This window comes from Physella acuta, unplaced genomic scaffold (assembly GCF_028476545.2).
Source record: "Physella acuta isolate Inbredline_101_S28 unplaced genomic scaffold, ASM2847654v3 ptg000524l, whole genome shotgun sequence".
NCBI lineage: Eukaryota > Metazoa > Mollusca > Gastropoda > Physidae > Physella > Physella acuta.
The window spans coordinates 22,200-38,559 of NW_026732043.1; the positions used below are offsets into that span (position 1 = coordinate 22,200).

General features: G+C 39.9%; 1 protein-coding gene and 1 long non-coding RNA gene across 3 annotated transcripts; one reads left to right on the top strand and one right to left on the bottom strand.

Annotated features, from left to right (window-relative positions):
* The first annotated feature begins 8,193 nt into the window (after nt 1-8,193).
* Nucleotides 8,194-9,742, top strand: LOC131945109 (uncharacterized). Its single transcript, XR_009387111.1, has 2 exons — nt 8,194-8,317; nt 9,478-9,742. It is a non-coding gene; the product is annotated as an uncharacterized LOC131945109 (long non-coding RNA).
* A 197-nt stretch (nt 9,743-9,939) lies between these two features.
* On the bottom strand, nt 9,940-14,852 carry LOC131945096 (putative oxidoreductase TM_0325). Of its 2 annotated transcripts, none has more exons than XM_059306083.1 (4): nt 14,570-14,852; nt 13,759-13,961; nt 12,872-13,233; nt 9,940-10,482 (listed from the first exon to the last, which is right to left on the bottom strand). In XM_059306083.1, exons 2-4 carry the CDS (start codon nt 13,938-13,940, stop codon nt 10,232-10,234), a joined length of 795 nt encoding a protein of 264 aa, XP_059162066.1. In that variant the 5' UTR covers nt 13,941-13,961; nt 14,570-14,852; the 3' UTR covers nt 9,940-10,231. The 2 variants fall into 2 exon arrangements, with proteins under 2 accessions (XP_059162066.1, XP_059162067.1); XM_059306084.1 differs by having other exon boundaries at nt 13,759-13,942; nt 14,570-14,851.
* Nucleotides 14,853-16,360: the final 1,508 nt, after the last annotated feature.

The window sequence follows — 16,360 nt, forward strand, 5'->3', positions numbered from 1 at the left end:
AGCTACAATATACACGGGTACAATACATTATGTTTTCGGCCAGTACACAGTACTGCCAACAAGTACCAATAAGTAGTACTACAAAATAAATACTTAATTTAATACATCACCCTAACTAGTGTGCACATGCAGCACTAGCAGGAATACATAAGTAAGTATTTTAACAACATAATTTAAATATCTACACTACCTTCATTAGGTCTACATCTTGGTCCACAGACAGCAGCCTTGCGTGTGCGACACGACTAGGCACATGTCACATGACATGGAACACAGGTAATTTCGCTCACAAAAGCATAAAAAAACGTCAACAGTTCAGTTGCAGTCCCACAGGGGCCGCAACCCAATGAATAAAAACTTCATAGTTTTATCCCCCTTTGGCTAGTAACCATATGTGTTACACAGCCCCCCTCACAAATAAATGTACAATGGAATTCACATTTACATTTACATTTACACTCATACATAATAGTACTAAAAAAAGTTCAGTACACTAGTACACAGACATTAAGTCCTTTCACTTAAATAGATTATTCCCGGCAAACCGGTAGAGGCTCCAGTGCAGGTACTGGTCACCACTTGATGCGCCAGGTTGAGTCGCTCGACGGGTCGTCGTTGACGGGTTGACCTCCGCAGCTCCACTGGTGGTTCTGGGTTGATCAAAGAGTCACCCTCGTCCGATGCCTCGTCCCTCGCATTCACCTCATCCAGATGTGGGGCTGGCCTGACCATCTCCTTTTCTTGTCCGTCCTGGGCGACCACCTCGGGCACGAAAGGCGTTGCCTCCGGCCGAAGTCTAGTTGGGACCACATTGACTGCCAGTTCCTCCTCTTCATCTGCCTCCCGGGTTGGTATGACCTCTTTCCGTCGTTGTTCTTGCCGCCGTCTCTCTTCTTCTGCCAATTTTATGCCAGCATCCATATCTAGCATTCCAACCGGCAATAGGAAGTTCCGATGCAATGTCCGACACTGCCCTTTTCCTGTCTCCTCCTGCACAGTGTACACTGGCACGTCATCCGCTCTATCCACTACCACATAGATCTCTGCCTCCCACTTGTCGCTGATTTTTGACGTGACTCTAGGGCCCAAACGGCGAACTAAGCACCGATCTCCAACCTCCAGCTCAGCAGCGTGGGCTGAAATGTCGTATCTGACCTTGTTCCGGTCAGCCGCTCTGGCCATGTTCTCGGCTGCTCGTCCATAGGCCGACTTCAGTTGGGTTTTTAGGCTTTGTATATACTGCGTCGGTGTTCCCTGTTTCTTTCTTCCCACATCAATCCCGAAAGCTAAATCGATGGGCAGCCTAGGATGACGACCGAAGAAGAGGAAATATGGACTGTAGCCTGTGCTTGAATGGATACAGCTATTGTACGCATGTACAACGGCCGGCAGTTTTTTCCTCCACGTCGCCTTCTCGTCCTCCTCAAGGCTTCGGATCATGTTTAGCAACGTCCTGTTCCACCTTTCTACTGGATTTCCTGCGGGATGGTAGGGTGTGGTCCGACACTTGCGAATACCCGCCATTTCACACAGGTTTTTCACAATTTTAGCTTCGAAATCCCTCCCCTGATCGGTGAGGATTCTCTTTGGAAAACCGTACGTCATGAAAAAATCATGCCACAGTGTCCGAGCTACCGTTTTCGCCGTCTGGTCTTTGGTGCACACTGCCACTGCAAACTTTGTAAAGTGGTCTAGAATCACTAGAACATTTTGTTTGTGACCTTCTGCTTCAATAGTTAGATAATCTATTGAAAGCAGTTCTAACGGAAACGAAGTGGTTATTGTTTCCATCTGTGCTTTCTGAACTGGTGCACCCCTCCTAAGACATCTCCCACATTTCTTGATCTTCCTTTCAAGGTCTCGGAACATATGTGGCCAGTAAAACCGCATTCGAGCATGTTTAATCGCATCATCCAGGTGGGTATGAAATAGATCTTCATGTACACCTTGCATTGCTTCTTTCCGATGTGACCTTGGGATAACTAATTGAAATCTACTTCCTAATTCATCATCTGCTACTTTGCGATATAGGACTCCATCTTTCATTACTAATTTCTTTTGTTCCCTGACAAATGCTCTTTCCTCTGGAGTGCCGTCTGCTGACATTTCTAACTTGCCTCCTTCTCTACATGTTTAATGACCCACGCAATGATAGTATCGGCCAACTGATGACTCCTCCACTCTTGTATAGAAATGGAGTGGTAATTCCCGTCTGACTGTTCTAAGATATCATCTCTGATGGCTGACGGATCCTTTACCACCTGTTCGACAGCCGGTATGTACGTGATACCTTCCCCGTTAGTTCTCATATCCGTTGAGAAATTCGATTGGCTCTCGCCACCCTTGGCTGCAATTATGGCTGATACTAGATGTGTGCCGATGTGAATCGACTCGGCAGCTTGCAACTCAAACTTTTCCGCCTTGTCCCTCAAAAATTTTGTGTCTTCGAGCAAAACTTGAAATTGCTCATCCTCCTCTGCCGGCTCGTCCTGGTGCCGTCTGGACAATAAATCGGCATCTACATGAGTCGACCCTTTTTTGTACTGCAGGTCAAAGTCATAGATCGACAGAGACGCCAGCCAGCGATGACTTGTAGCATCCAGTTTGGCATTCCGAAGAATGTAGCACAGGGGATTATTGTCTGTGACCACCTTGATTTGTGAGCCAACGATATAGTCATGGAACTTCTCAGTCATCGCCCACTTAAGAGCTAGAAACTCTCGTTTGTGGGCCGGGTAGTTGCGTTCTGTCTTGTTCAGAGATCTGCTAGCATAAGCAATCACCCGTGTCGTGCCGTCTTGCTCTTGATACAGTATGGCACCTATTCCTGTACCACTGGCATCGCAGTGCAGAGTAAAAGGCTTTTCCCTGTCGGCAATAGCCACAATAGGCTCTTCGGTCAACGCATTCATTAGCGTTTCGAATGATTGCTGTTGAGCCTCACTCCACATGTGCGATATATCCGACGTTAAATGAATGGTGGCCGGTTTGTGGCTTCCCTTTTTGGTTCCTTTAGGCATGTACCCTACAGTTAGATCATGTAATGGCCTAGAAATTTGAGCAAAGTTTGGAATAAATCGCCTGTAATATCCGGCAAAGCCAATAAACGATTTGACATCCCGAACAGTTCTCGGCCTTGGCCAGTTGATTAACGCTTTGATCTTCTCCGGATCTGGCTTGATTCCCTTATCTGTAATTACATGTCCTAGATGCCGAACTTCGGATGTCCCAAATACACATTTGTCAGGATCTAACTTTAGACCGTACCTCCGGAGACGGTGTAATGCCTGGATTGTACGTTCCTCTAACTCCTCCAGAGTTCTACCGTGCAGCAAGATGTCATCTAAGAACACAATCAGTTCTGTCAGATTCATGTCTGCAAAGACTTTCTCCATTAGCCTCTGAAATGTTGGGGGAGCGTTCTTCAAGCCCATAGGCATTCGTTCGAACTGATACAGTCCAAATGGTGTGGTGAATGCAGAGATAAGTTTTGCTCTCTCCGTCAGCGGTACTTGGTAATAGGCCCTACTCAGGTCCATACTTGTAAAAAACTTGGCCCCGCTCATAGTCAGGAACATATCCTCTATTTTTGGGATGGCATAACTGTCCTTAATAGTGTGAGCGTTAATTTTCCGATAGTCTATACACATGCGTAATGCACCTGATTTCTTTCTCACCAGCACAATAGGACTTGCATAGGGTGAGGATGAGGGCGTGATGATTTTAGCATCCAATAGTTCTTGAATATGCTGTTTTGCTTCGGCAAAATCCTTTGGTGGGATAGGTCTGGGCCGTTCTTTTACCCACGCACCTGCTTCAAGCTCAATATCATGAGCTACTTCAGTGGTCAACCCTAAATCAAGTTCATTGTGTATGAAAACATCACTAAATTCATACAGTCTTCTAGTGAAATGGTCACGCCACTCTGGAGTTGTGTTATCCCCAAACTTGAAATTCAAGTCATTGTTTCCGCCTGCCTCTACCGAGACTGAGCGGGTTGAGTTAGAAAGGTTAGGTGTCTCCGGTACTGGCAACTGCTGTACCTCGTGAAATTCAGCCAAAAGGTTAGAGATGTTGTACATTGATTGGATCATAAAAACATCAGCTATAATATCTTTCTGCTTTAACTCCACATCATGATTTGACATGTTGCATAGTGTCACCTGTACTCCACACAGATCATCCACGCTCACCTTGGCCGCAACCACATGCAACCCTTCGGGCAATTTAACTTCCGTGGGCTCTTGGAGCAGCACACTTGCACAAGTGCGTATGGTATTAACTTGTGGCCTCCCGTTGACACATATCGTACCGAATGGTGGCACTATTACACCTTTACCGACCAGTTGAATGTGTCCTAGTTGGGCGCCAAATGTAACCCTCACTCAGTGGGGATGCTTTTACCCACTGAGGTGTTGTGGTTAAGACGGGCTGACCCTGAGATTAAGTACACACCGACGCCGACAGTTGTTGTCAAGTACTCGTTTATTTATAGCATCGAGCCATGACGGCGATGCAACACAGTACAAAACGAACTAGCCAAGATAGACCAAAAGATCCAAACAATCCAAAAGACCAAAAGATCAAAAGATCAAAAGATCAAAATAGAAACAGAAAACTGTAGCCCTAAAACAAATGTAAAATAAAAAAGTTACATTCAGGACAACACCACGTGTAAGCTACAATATACACGGGTACAATACATTATGTTTTCGGCCAGTACACAGTACTGCCAACAAGTACCAATAAGTAGTACTACAAAATAAATACTTAATTTAATACATCACCCTAACTAGTGTGCACATGCAGCACTAGCAGGAATACATAAGTAAGTATTTTAACAACATAATTTAAATATCTACACTACCTTCATTAGGTCTACATCTTGGTCCACAGACAGCAGCCTTGCGTGTGCGACACGACTAGGCACATGTCACATGACATGGAACACAGGTAATTTCGCTCACAAAAGCATAAAAAAACGTCAACAGTTCAGTTGCAGTCCCACAGGGGCCGCAACCCAATGAATAAAAACTTCATAGTACCTAGTAACCATATGTGTTACAAATTCATAAAAAAATTAATCAGGCATCCAACTAAGTCAAATTTAGTTTCAGATTGCATTGTCTTCATGTCTTGACCCACGTGCCAACTGTGAATCGTATCGGTCAAGTAGAACTGTCTGAATTTCCCTCCTTCGTTTCGATCTAGACTGACGACTGACGACAGACTGACCAGGAAGTGAGTTAAATAAAAGCTTGTAAAAAGGCTTATTGATTAAAAAGTATTTTCCCCGTTTTTTTTTCGAGAGCCTATCCCCTTAAGTTTGTGTTTTCTTTTGATTTGTTTGTGTTTGTGATTTATTTGTGTTTGCGATTTGCGTTGGTTTGTTTTCTGTTGTGTTTGTATTTGTGTTTCCGTTTGTGTTTGCGTTTTTTGTGTGTATTTGAGTTGTTTTTTCCGATTTTGTTTGAGTTTGCGTTTGTGTTGCGTCTGTGTTTTTATTTGTGTTTGTATTTGTCTTTGCGTTTGTAATTGTGCATTGCATTTGCGTTGGGTTTGTGTTTTTGCTTGCGTTTTTGTTTTTGTTTGCGTGTGTTTCCTTTGTATATGTGTTGGGGTTTTATTTTACGTTAGTACATTTTAAAAAGCTTCACCGTGGCGAAGCACGGGTATGCAGCTAGAATATATATATATATATATATATATATATATATATATATATATATATATATATATATATATATATATATATATATATATATATATATATATATATATATATATATATATATATATATATATATATATATATATATATATATATATATATATATATATCAATATATGTCTGTGTGTGTGTCTATGTGTGTGTTTGTGTGTGTGTCTGTCTTTTATGCATTACTACACCTCTCATCACATCGCCGTGAAACTTTGGGAAGTTGTTGAGAATATTCCTGGGGAGGTTTCTGCGAAAAAAAAAATTCAAATTCGCAGGGGTGGCGCCAGGCAGGGCGCGATTTGTTTTTTCTCTATTTACGGTATATAAAAATAAAAATCGATTTTGATTTGACACCGTTCATCCGATAGGCATGAAACTTTGGGGAGTTCATTATAAAACTCTAGGGAGGGGTTCTTTAAAAAATCATTTTAATTTCTCAAGGGCGGCGCTACAGAAGGATGCTTTTTTTTTCTTTATATACGGTATTTAAAAATAATAAAAGTGAATTGCGGTGACACCGTTCACACGATCGCCATCAAACTTTGGGAAGATGTTGAGAATATTCCTGGGGAGGTTTCTGCGCTAAAAACATTTTCAAATTCGTAGAAGTGGCGCCCTGGCAGGGCGCGATTTGTTTTTTCTCTATTTACGGTATATAAAAATAAAAGTCGATTGCGGTCTCACAACGTTCATCCGATAGCCATCAAACTTCAGGGACTTGATTAGAACACTCCAGGGAAGGGTTCTATAAAAAATAATTTTTCATTTCGAAAGGGCGGCGCCACGGAATGGTGGGTTTTTCTCAATATACGGTATAAAAAAAATAAAAGACGATTGCGGTTCGACGCAATTTATCCCGGTGCCATAAAACTTTAGGGAGTTGATGAATACTCCCGAGAAGGTTTCCGGGGTGGGAGGGGGGAATAGGGGTGGGTGGGTGGTGGGGGCGAAGGGTGTTAATTTTGCATGGGCAGCTTCTAGGCAGGATTCGATTTGACGCCCTGGTCTTTCCCGTGACTACGTTCGGTCTAAACAGTTTGATAGACAATGGATAGGATGGGGCGTTACAAGAGCTCACTAATTTGAATCAGGCGTGCCCTCTGGCGCCCAAGTAGGTTGCGATTAGGCTGCAAATAAAAATGTCTTTTTCGGCCACAAAGGCTCACATGGGCCGGTGAGGGCCATGTAATACGTTTTATTTTAATAATAAGAAAAATTAACCAAGGTTAGATTATTAACTGGGATGTTTCTTTTTGTCCGTAAAAAAATCCAAACAGTTTCGCCACTTTGCGAATAATGCAATTAGCATCTATTTTTAGATAATCCAGATATTGAGATCGAGCATCTAAGAATAGACCATTAGTAACGCTAACATATTACATCAGTCACATAATTTTTACGTGTTAGACAACAAATCCTTTTTATTTGTGTCACTTTAGTGAATGACGCAATCTGCATCGTTGTTAACAGGATGCTATTTGGCACGATGGCGCCTGTTAGTTTTAAGGAGACAGAGGTCGTACGCCGCGCCTATGCGGTAGTGTAATTGGGGGGGGGGGGGGCTCCTGAGAGCGCCCCTCTACGTCCCTGACACATGGGTGGTCACCGAAGTGTGTTCTACCACATTATTTCGGTAAGTGATTAATGTACACTCAAGGTTTTCATGCGGTAGTGTAGGTAAACCCATGTCCCGATATTTATGGTTAGGGTTAGGGTTAGAATAACTCGATTTTAGAAAAAAGATCGCGCGTCTAAGAACACATGATTGGTAATGCGTTGGTGAAATCCTTCTAATATATTTCGTCAAACTTTCTTCTATCCCCGCGGCAGCGCGCGGGGGACGGGTACCCTAGTATAAATAAATAAATAAATAAATAAATATATATATATATATATATATATATATATATATATATATATATATATATATATATATATATATATATATATATATATATATATATATATATATATTGTCTTGTGGTACATGACCGACATAACTATCAGAGTAATTTGAACGAACAAAATGAGATAGGTGACTTTTTTTTACATTTGAAACATTTGAAACTGAACACGAAAAAATAACAGCAGTTTAACTCTCATATCTTCCGACGGTTCTAAAACTTTTAAATAGTAATTGTTGAAAATTAAATTTTTGACGTCAATGTAGCTTTTCTAATAGACTGTTTTGTAAAATGTAATAGAAACTGAATATTATGTTTAAGAAAACGGAATAAAACAAAACTGTTTTTGAGGGGTGATGTATATCGAATAGGGATGTCATTTTAGTAGTCTAGGTCTGGATTTTGTGTGGGACATTTCACGATAGGGACAGGGGAGGTAATAATCGTCAAAAAAGTGTGACGTCGTAAAGAGATGACAATATCAGAGTATTGTGTTGATAATGTAACGGTGTATGTACCAAATCAGATGCCTCCAGATTGCCTATAACAAACGTGTGTAACCTCTGACCAATGAATCCTTATCTTGGCATTAGACAAGTACTTCAACACTTAGTAAGGGAGTTAATCAGACAGACAGCGAAGATGAAACTGATGCTTGTTTTAGTTGGTATTTGCACAATACTTGCCCTTGGTAAGTCGATGTTATATAGTACTTGCATTTGGTAAGTCGATGTTCTATAGTACTTGTGCTGGGTAAGTCGATGTTCTATTTTACTTGCTCTTGGTAAGTAGATATTCTAAAGTACTTGCACTTGGTAAGTCGATGTTCTATATTATTTGTACTAGGTAAATCAATGTTCTATATTGCTTGAATTTGGTAAGTTGATGTTCTATATTATTTGTACTCGGTAAGTCAATGTTTTACATTACTATATTACTTACACAATACTTTCTTTATTCATACCATACGTGCACTAGTCAAGACAATGTTTTAAAGTTCTTGCATTAGATTGTTCGAATTGCTCTGTTATCCTACAGTTCTTTCAATGTTCTTCCTTTACTGTTCTTTCACTGTTCTAGTACTGTTATTGCATGCCGTCAACGTCAGATCTGACACCTTTACATACCTGCTTTTAGCATAAGTATGAGATAATCGTTCTATGACCCATATTACCGTAACTCAAAAAATCCCGTTGAAATATCCCAGGTGATATTGTCTTTCTAATAAAATCTAGTTTTACTTAGGGGTCTTTTATTTATGACGTCCACACAAAAGGGGAGGGGGGGGGGGTCAGAAACATCGACTTTTGTGTAAAAACTTTTGAAAGAACGTCAAACCTCAGCATACCACGAATTTCAAAACTTATTATAAAAAGTAAAACATTTTTTTTTTCTAAAATATTTACTGAGCGCGGTCAGTTGAGAGGTCTATATTAACTTTTCTTTTTTTTCTTTTAAATTAACTACGTGAAGCAACGGCTTAAATTTGGTTTCTAACGGAATGTGACGTCATTTATGGACGAACAAAATTGAAAATAGCACTACTTTGAAGCGGGCAAGTAAACAGAAAGCAGACTGGTGAGGGGAGGCGGGGGGGGGGGGGGGGGTGAGAAGAGGGGGTCTGAAAAAATGTTGCGGACTTCATAAATGGCCTAAATGTAAATACGTTTACCTTAAAGTGGGAATCGTTGATATGAATAATTTTACTCTACGGATTAGGGTTGGCCAATAAGGTTAATCGTGGAAGCAAACAATGTTTAGGGTTATGTTTTAGGTCAAATTATCATTGCCTATTCAAACATGCAGGTACGGCTAAGCCTATTTTTGCTCTCTCTCTCTCTCTACCACCAGGGCATGCATGGTCTGTCTTCTCCCATAACCCAATCCCCAGCCAAGAACCATGTAGCCAGCCGCTGACCGTGTGTGATGTTGACCCCTGCATCGGACGTACCTGCAGATATCTATCAGCCGTCTGCGTGCCCGACTATTGTGGTGGATGCAACTACAAGTTCTATACGAATGGTCTTCTAATAAATGACAACACATGTAATACAATCCTTGTTGGCTAATAACGTAATCTTGCCTCAGTTCATTAAACAAACATGTGCTGATTTCATGTGATTGTTTTCTTTTGTGAGAAATGTTAGCCTATGTAGGTCTACAACAGTTATATTAATTACTGTACATATATATATTATATATATATATATATATATATATATATATATATATATATATATATATATATATATATATATATATATATCGTTCGAAAATTTCAGAAGATGAAAAAATCATGCTTCAGTTACAAAATAATTTACTATTTTTTATTAGTTTTGATTGAATGCATGGTAATTTATTTAACACAAGCCAGATGGTGTCGTCCATAATAGATGACAATTTCTGAGAATGTAGTTTCGGACTATTGTAAGTATGTAAGACGATGGAGAGGGGCATCGGAGTCAAGTGGGATAACCTTTTAAAAAGTGTAACTCCGTGTATGGGTGACCCCTTAAGTCTTCATGTGACAACAGGTAAAATAATTTTATTAATAAAAAAAAATGAAGACATCGAATGACGTCAATTGTAGACTGACTAGTATCAGTTAAGTGGAAGCTCCACGAAGGGTAATCCCACCATCCACGGCAATGCATTGCCCGGTAATGAAGCTCGCCGATTGGCTGGCTAAAAATACAATGACGCTGGCCTGTTCCTCTGGCGTGCTCTCCCTTTGATGAAGCGGGTGCAGGCTGGCGTAGTTCGTCATAAAACTGGCAGTCCCCGCGGGGTCAGAGGTGTAGGTCCTGTAGATTCTAGAGGTGGTCAGCGTCGGGTTGATTGAGTTGACACGTATGCCTGTTTGGTCAAAATAAAATTTAAAAAACGTCACTATAATTTTAAATAGAGTTGTGTGTGTTTTGTATGAGAAGCAACCCAGTAGTGTCCCTTTTCTTTAAATATATAAGAAGGGTTTCATCCATGCGTTACCAATCCTATATTCTTAGACGCGTGACCTTGTTTTCTAAAAGTGAGTTATTTAAATGTAAACAACACCCGCGCTTGGATCATAAATATCGGGACACGGGTTTACCGACACTACCGCATGAAAACATTGAGTGTACATTAATTACTCACCGAAATAATGAGGTAGAACACTACGGTGACCGCCCATGTGTCAGGGAGGTAGGGAGCCCCCCCCCCCCCCCCCCCCCCAACGATTAAACGGCCCCTGGCTCCTTAACACTAACAGGCGCCATCGTGCTCATAGGATAACCCAGATTGACAAATATCATCCTGTTAACAATGATGCATATTGCATCATTCGCTAAAGTGACAAAGGATTTTTTCTTCAACACGTACACAAATTATTTGACGTGTTTCAAACATCAGTGTGACTGATGCAATATGTTAGCCTTACTTATCGTCTATTATTAGTTGCTCTACCTCAATTTCTGATTAGATTGTCTAAAAATAGATGTTAATCGCATCATTCGCAAAGTGACGAAACTGTTTGGATTTTTTTTTTACGGACAAAAAGAAACATCCCAGTTAATAATCTTACCTTGGTTAATTTTTCTGATTATTAAAAGAATACGTATTACCTGGTCCTCAGCGGCCCATGTGAGCCTTTGGGGGCCGAAACAGAACTTTTTATATGCAGCCTAATCGCATACTACCAGGGCGCTGGCGGACACGCATGATTCACTTTAGTAAGCGTTTGTAACGCCTCATCCTATCCATTGTCTATCACACTGTTTAGACAGAGCGTAGTCACCACAGCGCTCAGAGGGTAAAGACCTGGGCGCCAAATCGCATCCTGCCAGTGGGCCACCCATGCAAAATTAAATCCCCCCTCCCACCACCACCACCACAGGATACCTACTCAACTCTACTTCACCTGCCCAGTGTCCCGCCAAGTCTCAGACAACATGTTTTTATCGTTTAAAAGACTATTCCGGCCGAGCATTTCCCTGGCCACACTATCCCTTCATATGCTGAGGACAAAGAAACAGGTGAACTCTACTTCACCTGTATCCCGCCAAGTTCCCATTGGCAACTTTATCATTCACATCTTTAAAAAATTGTTTTTTTTTAACATTGACATGATTTGTTTAGAACCCGTGCCAACCACATGGAAGCCTATTAAAATAACAACTGAGCTATTTAGACTCGTGACGTCATCGAAGTTTTTTATGTGCTATATTTTAATAGTTTAAAAAGTCTGCTTACGAAACTTGATTTACGCGAATAGGCCCTAAATCTAATATCTTTTATCTTAAATTAGCCAATTCCATAGCTAAACAAAGATTTATATAAAGTAATGAAGGTCTGAAATAGTTTAGTATAGAAACTCATTATTATCTAAATCTAGATAGAATTATCTAGATTCTACGACTGGTTTGGTTAAGTCGAGTTAAGTTAGAGTCTAGAATTAAGAACCTAGATAGATAAATCACTTGTATTCTTGAATTAGATGATCCGTGAAGCTAAAAAGCAAAGATTTATATCAAATATTTAAGGACTAAGATAGTTTAATAAAGAAACTCAATATCTTATTCTGATTTTAAAATGGATTTTAATTTTAAGTAATTAATTATTTTTTTTACCTAGATTCTAGTTCTATAAATAACTTTTTTCGACAGCTGATCTTTAGATCTAGAGAAATGTATTGTATACTTAAATGAAAAGGACTGTTGAAAATTGATATAAGTGTTGGAACGTAATAAAAATAGCAAACGGACATATCGCTAAAGCTATAGCCGACAAGAAATTAGCTATATAATGTATTGCATTATACTTCTGAATAGAGGCAACAAAATCTTCGACGGAAGCCGCCATAGTTGTTGTAAAAAGTAAATAAATCATGTGACGTCACTATTCGCTATAAGTAAAGTCATTGTTCTGAACTTTTATAATTAATGTGGTTAATCTATCAATGAATAAATCAATAAATTAATTAACGTCTTTAAATAAATTTGTGATTAACAGTCTGTCTAAAAACAAAAATTGTTCTCTACCTAACTACTATTTTACAGCTCTATACATAGTGCAGATTCTCTCCTGTAACCAAACGGACAAACAAACAAAAAAATATTCATACATGTAAAAAAAACTTGAGTTTTAGTAGTATATATACATATATATATATATATATATATATATATATATATATATATATATATATATATATATATATATATATATATATATATATATATATATATATGTATATATATATGTTTACCTTTAGGTGCCAGTCCCAAAGCTAACGTTCTTGTCATATAATCCAACGCCGCCTTAGACATGCCATAAATAATTTCGTCCGGAAACGGCACGAGGGCACCTATGGACGAGACGTTGACGATACAGCCTTTGGTTTTCTCCAGGTGTGGGATCGACTCCTGGATTAAAAAGAAAATGGATTTGACGTTGACGTCCATCGTTTTGTCGTAAGCCGCCTCCGTGGGGTTGGTTAGTCCCCCCTCCTCCAGGATGATGCCGGCGTTAGGTACCAGGATGTCCAGTTGGCCGAACGTGTCGAGGGTTCTCTGAATGATGGCCTGTCTGACCAGGGGGTCACTGACATCGCCCTGCACCGTGAGGTAACTGAGAGAAGGGAAATAAGAATTGTAACGATTGTAGTGTCAGCTTAGTGGTAAAGAGGACAGTTAAATCAACGGCTTAAAAGCGGATTAGCTCTGTAGCAGTAGAAATATAGTAAATAGTTACTATCGTCTTCAAGGTTACATAGAATTCAATTTAAAAGTTGTCATAAGTATAGGTAAACGAATCATACTGTTTTTTCTCTCTTAATTTTGGTATGGCCCCACTGACCCCATTTGTATGGTCCTTCTGGCAGCATTTGTATAGCCATACTGACAATGCGTACAGCCATACTGACTATTTGGACAGCCAAACTGACAATTTGTACAGCCATACTGACACCATTTGTACAGCCATACTAACAATGTGTACAGCCATACTAACAATGTGTACAGCCATACTAACAATGTGTACAGCCATACTAACAATGTGTACAGCCATACTGACAATTCGTTCAGCCATACTAAAACCATTTGGGCTGATACCATGTAAGAAGTAAATAACCACCTTAACGACGTTTACACTCACCGGTCCGCGTGACCCCCTCCAGCCTCAACACATTTCTCGAGGGCAGCCTGGAGCCGCCCCTGGTCCCGACCACTGAGGGTCACCCTCGCGTTTCTCTTGGCGAACATGAGGGCAGCGACCTCCCCAATGCCTGAACTGGCACCGGTGATGACCACAACTTTGTCGGTGAAGTCTGAATCCATTTCTGTGTGACACGAGAAGGCCTGGTATGTTTGTATTTTGTGGGGAGAAAAATGACTAATCTAATTAAACAGTCGAACGAGCAATACAGTGTACAGCTTATTATAGAGGTTTATCGTCGTTCTAGATAACATTTTAAAGAAAAACAGCTATTGTTTCAGAAAGGAAGAAACTGAGGCCTATCTATCAGATGGAGCAGTTAGTTCACTTTTTATCGGCCTTTACTTAGGGACTGAGCTCATTGCCTTCATGAGCTGCATCTATGGTCAGCTCAATGCCCAGCCGTTTATGCCCTCCTAAGCTGGGTCTCTAATCGGCCCAATGTCCAGCCGCTTATGCCCACCTACTAAACAGGCTGTACTGTAAGTCTTACGATTACAATCCCATAGTATGACCTTCCTCTAAGCAATCACACGCTCGTATAAACGACCTTTAAGTTACAGACGAAAATAGCATACAGAAGGGTTTGGGGGCAGGGGGTGGGGGGCAGAATTTGATGGGGGCCTCGTACCTTGAGGTCAGTTGGGTTTTTTAAAAATATTCCAACCTACACCCACTAAGTTGTACATAACAGTACTAAAACAACACATGCATACATTGAATAAAATCTTGATACCATAAACGCACTCACCTTGTGTTTGGTGTAACTAGATCGAGTGGGCCGTGTCCTACTGGCCGAGCACACAGCAACCTAAACAACACGTTCTGCCGGGCTTGTTGGCGCTGTGCTACACACCAAGGCCAATATTTCGCCAGCTCGATATTGCTATTTTAAGCAGACAGTGGCCGCACGCACTGACAACACTTTGGTGTTATCTAGGCCTAGGGCCTATAATTTATGATAAATTTACAACCCTTATACACAACGATACGGCGGCTAAAAAAAAATCAGCACAGTGCAGCAAAACGTAGCCTCTCGTGGTTATTTACCTCTGTGTACTGAAAGGGGAATTCCCGGAAATACTTGACACAGCTGTGTTGAGTGACTCACGCTGAGTAAACTTTTTTTTCCAGATTGGATTACACGATAACTCAGCTTTTATTATTGCTTAGCCTGTTAAAATTCAAATGTAAAATTGTCTGTATTTGGGGCGTGGGGTGGGGGCAACAGAGGGGAAGGGGAGGGTTATAATGCTCTGTTAAGTGATGTTAAAAACAGCAGTCGAAAATTATTTGTTCTTATCACCACAACGGTACAAAATACATGTTGTTATTCCGTTGTTTTTTTAACTGCACTGAAAATAAATTTAATCACATATCTCGAATATAAATATTCACATTAAAGTCGTAGCACATAATATTCGATTCAGTTATTTATTAACCAAACTTATTTTATCTAAAAAGCTAATGCATCTATTATAACTTACACATATTTTACGTAGATTTAAAATTTTTAAAAATATTGTTTTATGGTCTCTGCATTTGCAAATCTTTATATTCACATTCTTAAAATACAAAATTTCTAAAAGCATAAAATTAAAGTTTTGATTATATTTTAAAACGTTTTTATTAAAACGTTTTTCTTAACTCAGCTTCGCGTTTGTTTGTTTGTTTGGTTGTTTGGATGTTTGTTGTTAAAATTGACATCGAAAATTAGCCCACTTCTGATTGCTCTAGAGACCTGAAATTTGGCATGCATGCTACTTTCGCCTAACAATTTCAGATGCAATCATAAAAACTAGCAATTAGTGACCGTAATTAGCTTAATTTAATTACGCCCCAAGGACCATAAAATTGAGGACATGATTTCTAAAGATACCGACAAGACTCGAGGCCTATTGACACAGTTACTTCGGCCCCAATCGATGTGAGCGCGCTGGCCGTGATCGTATAGTGGTTAGTACTTCGCGTTGTGGCCGCGACAACCCAGGTTCGAATCCTGGTCGCTCAAGATTTTTAGTCCGTGTATTTATAAACACTTTTTTAAAAACCACGTTTTTCATGTGTAGCAACGGACTAAAAAGGAGAAAATAAAATACTTAAAAAAAACTTTTTAAAAAACCACGTTTTTTATGTGTAGCAACGGACTAAAAAGGAGAACGGACACGGTAACACATTGTTAACGGTGACACGGTTGGTACGCTGGGCATGCTAAAATACACATAAACACGTTTTTCCTTAACTCAGCTTCGCGTTTATTTGTTTGTTTATGGGAGATTTGATCACGTGATTCGTGAGTAGATCTCCACGCCAGCAACGTAAATTACACCCTTTCTCTGTTTAAAGCGTATCGGTCGCTCAAGATTTTTTTAGTCCGTGTATTTAAAAACACTTAGTCAAGTCATACTTAATCAAGTGATTAGATAAAGTAGAAAATAAACTATATAAAAAACTTTTTAAAAACCACGTTTTTCATGTGTAGCAACGGACTAAAAAGGAGAAAATAAAATACTTAAAAAAAACTTTTTAAAAAACCACGTTT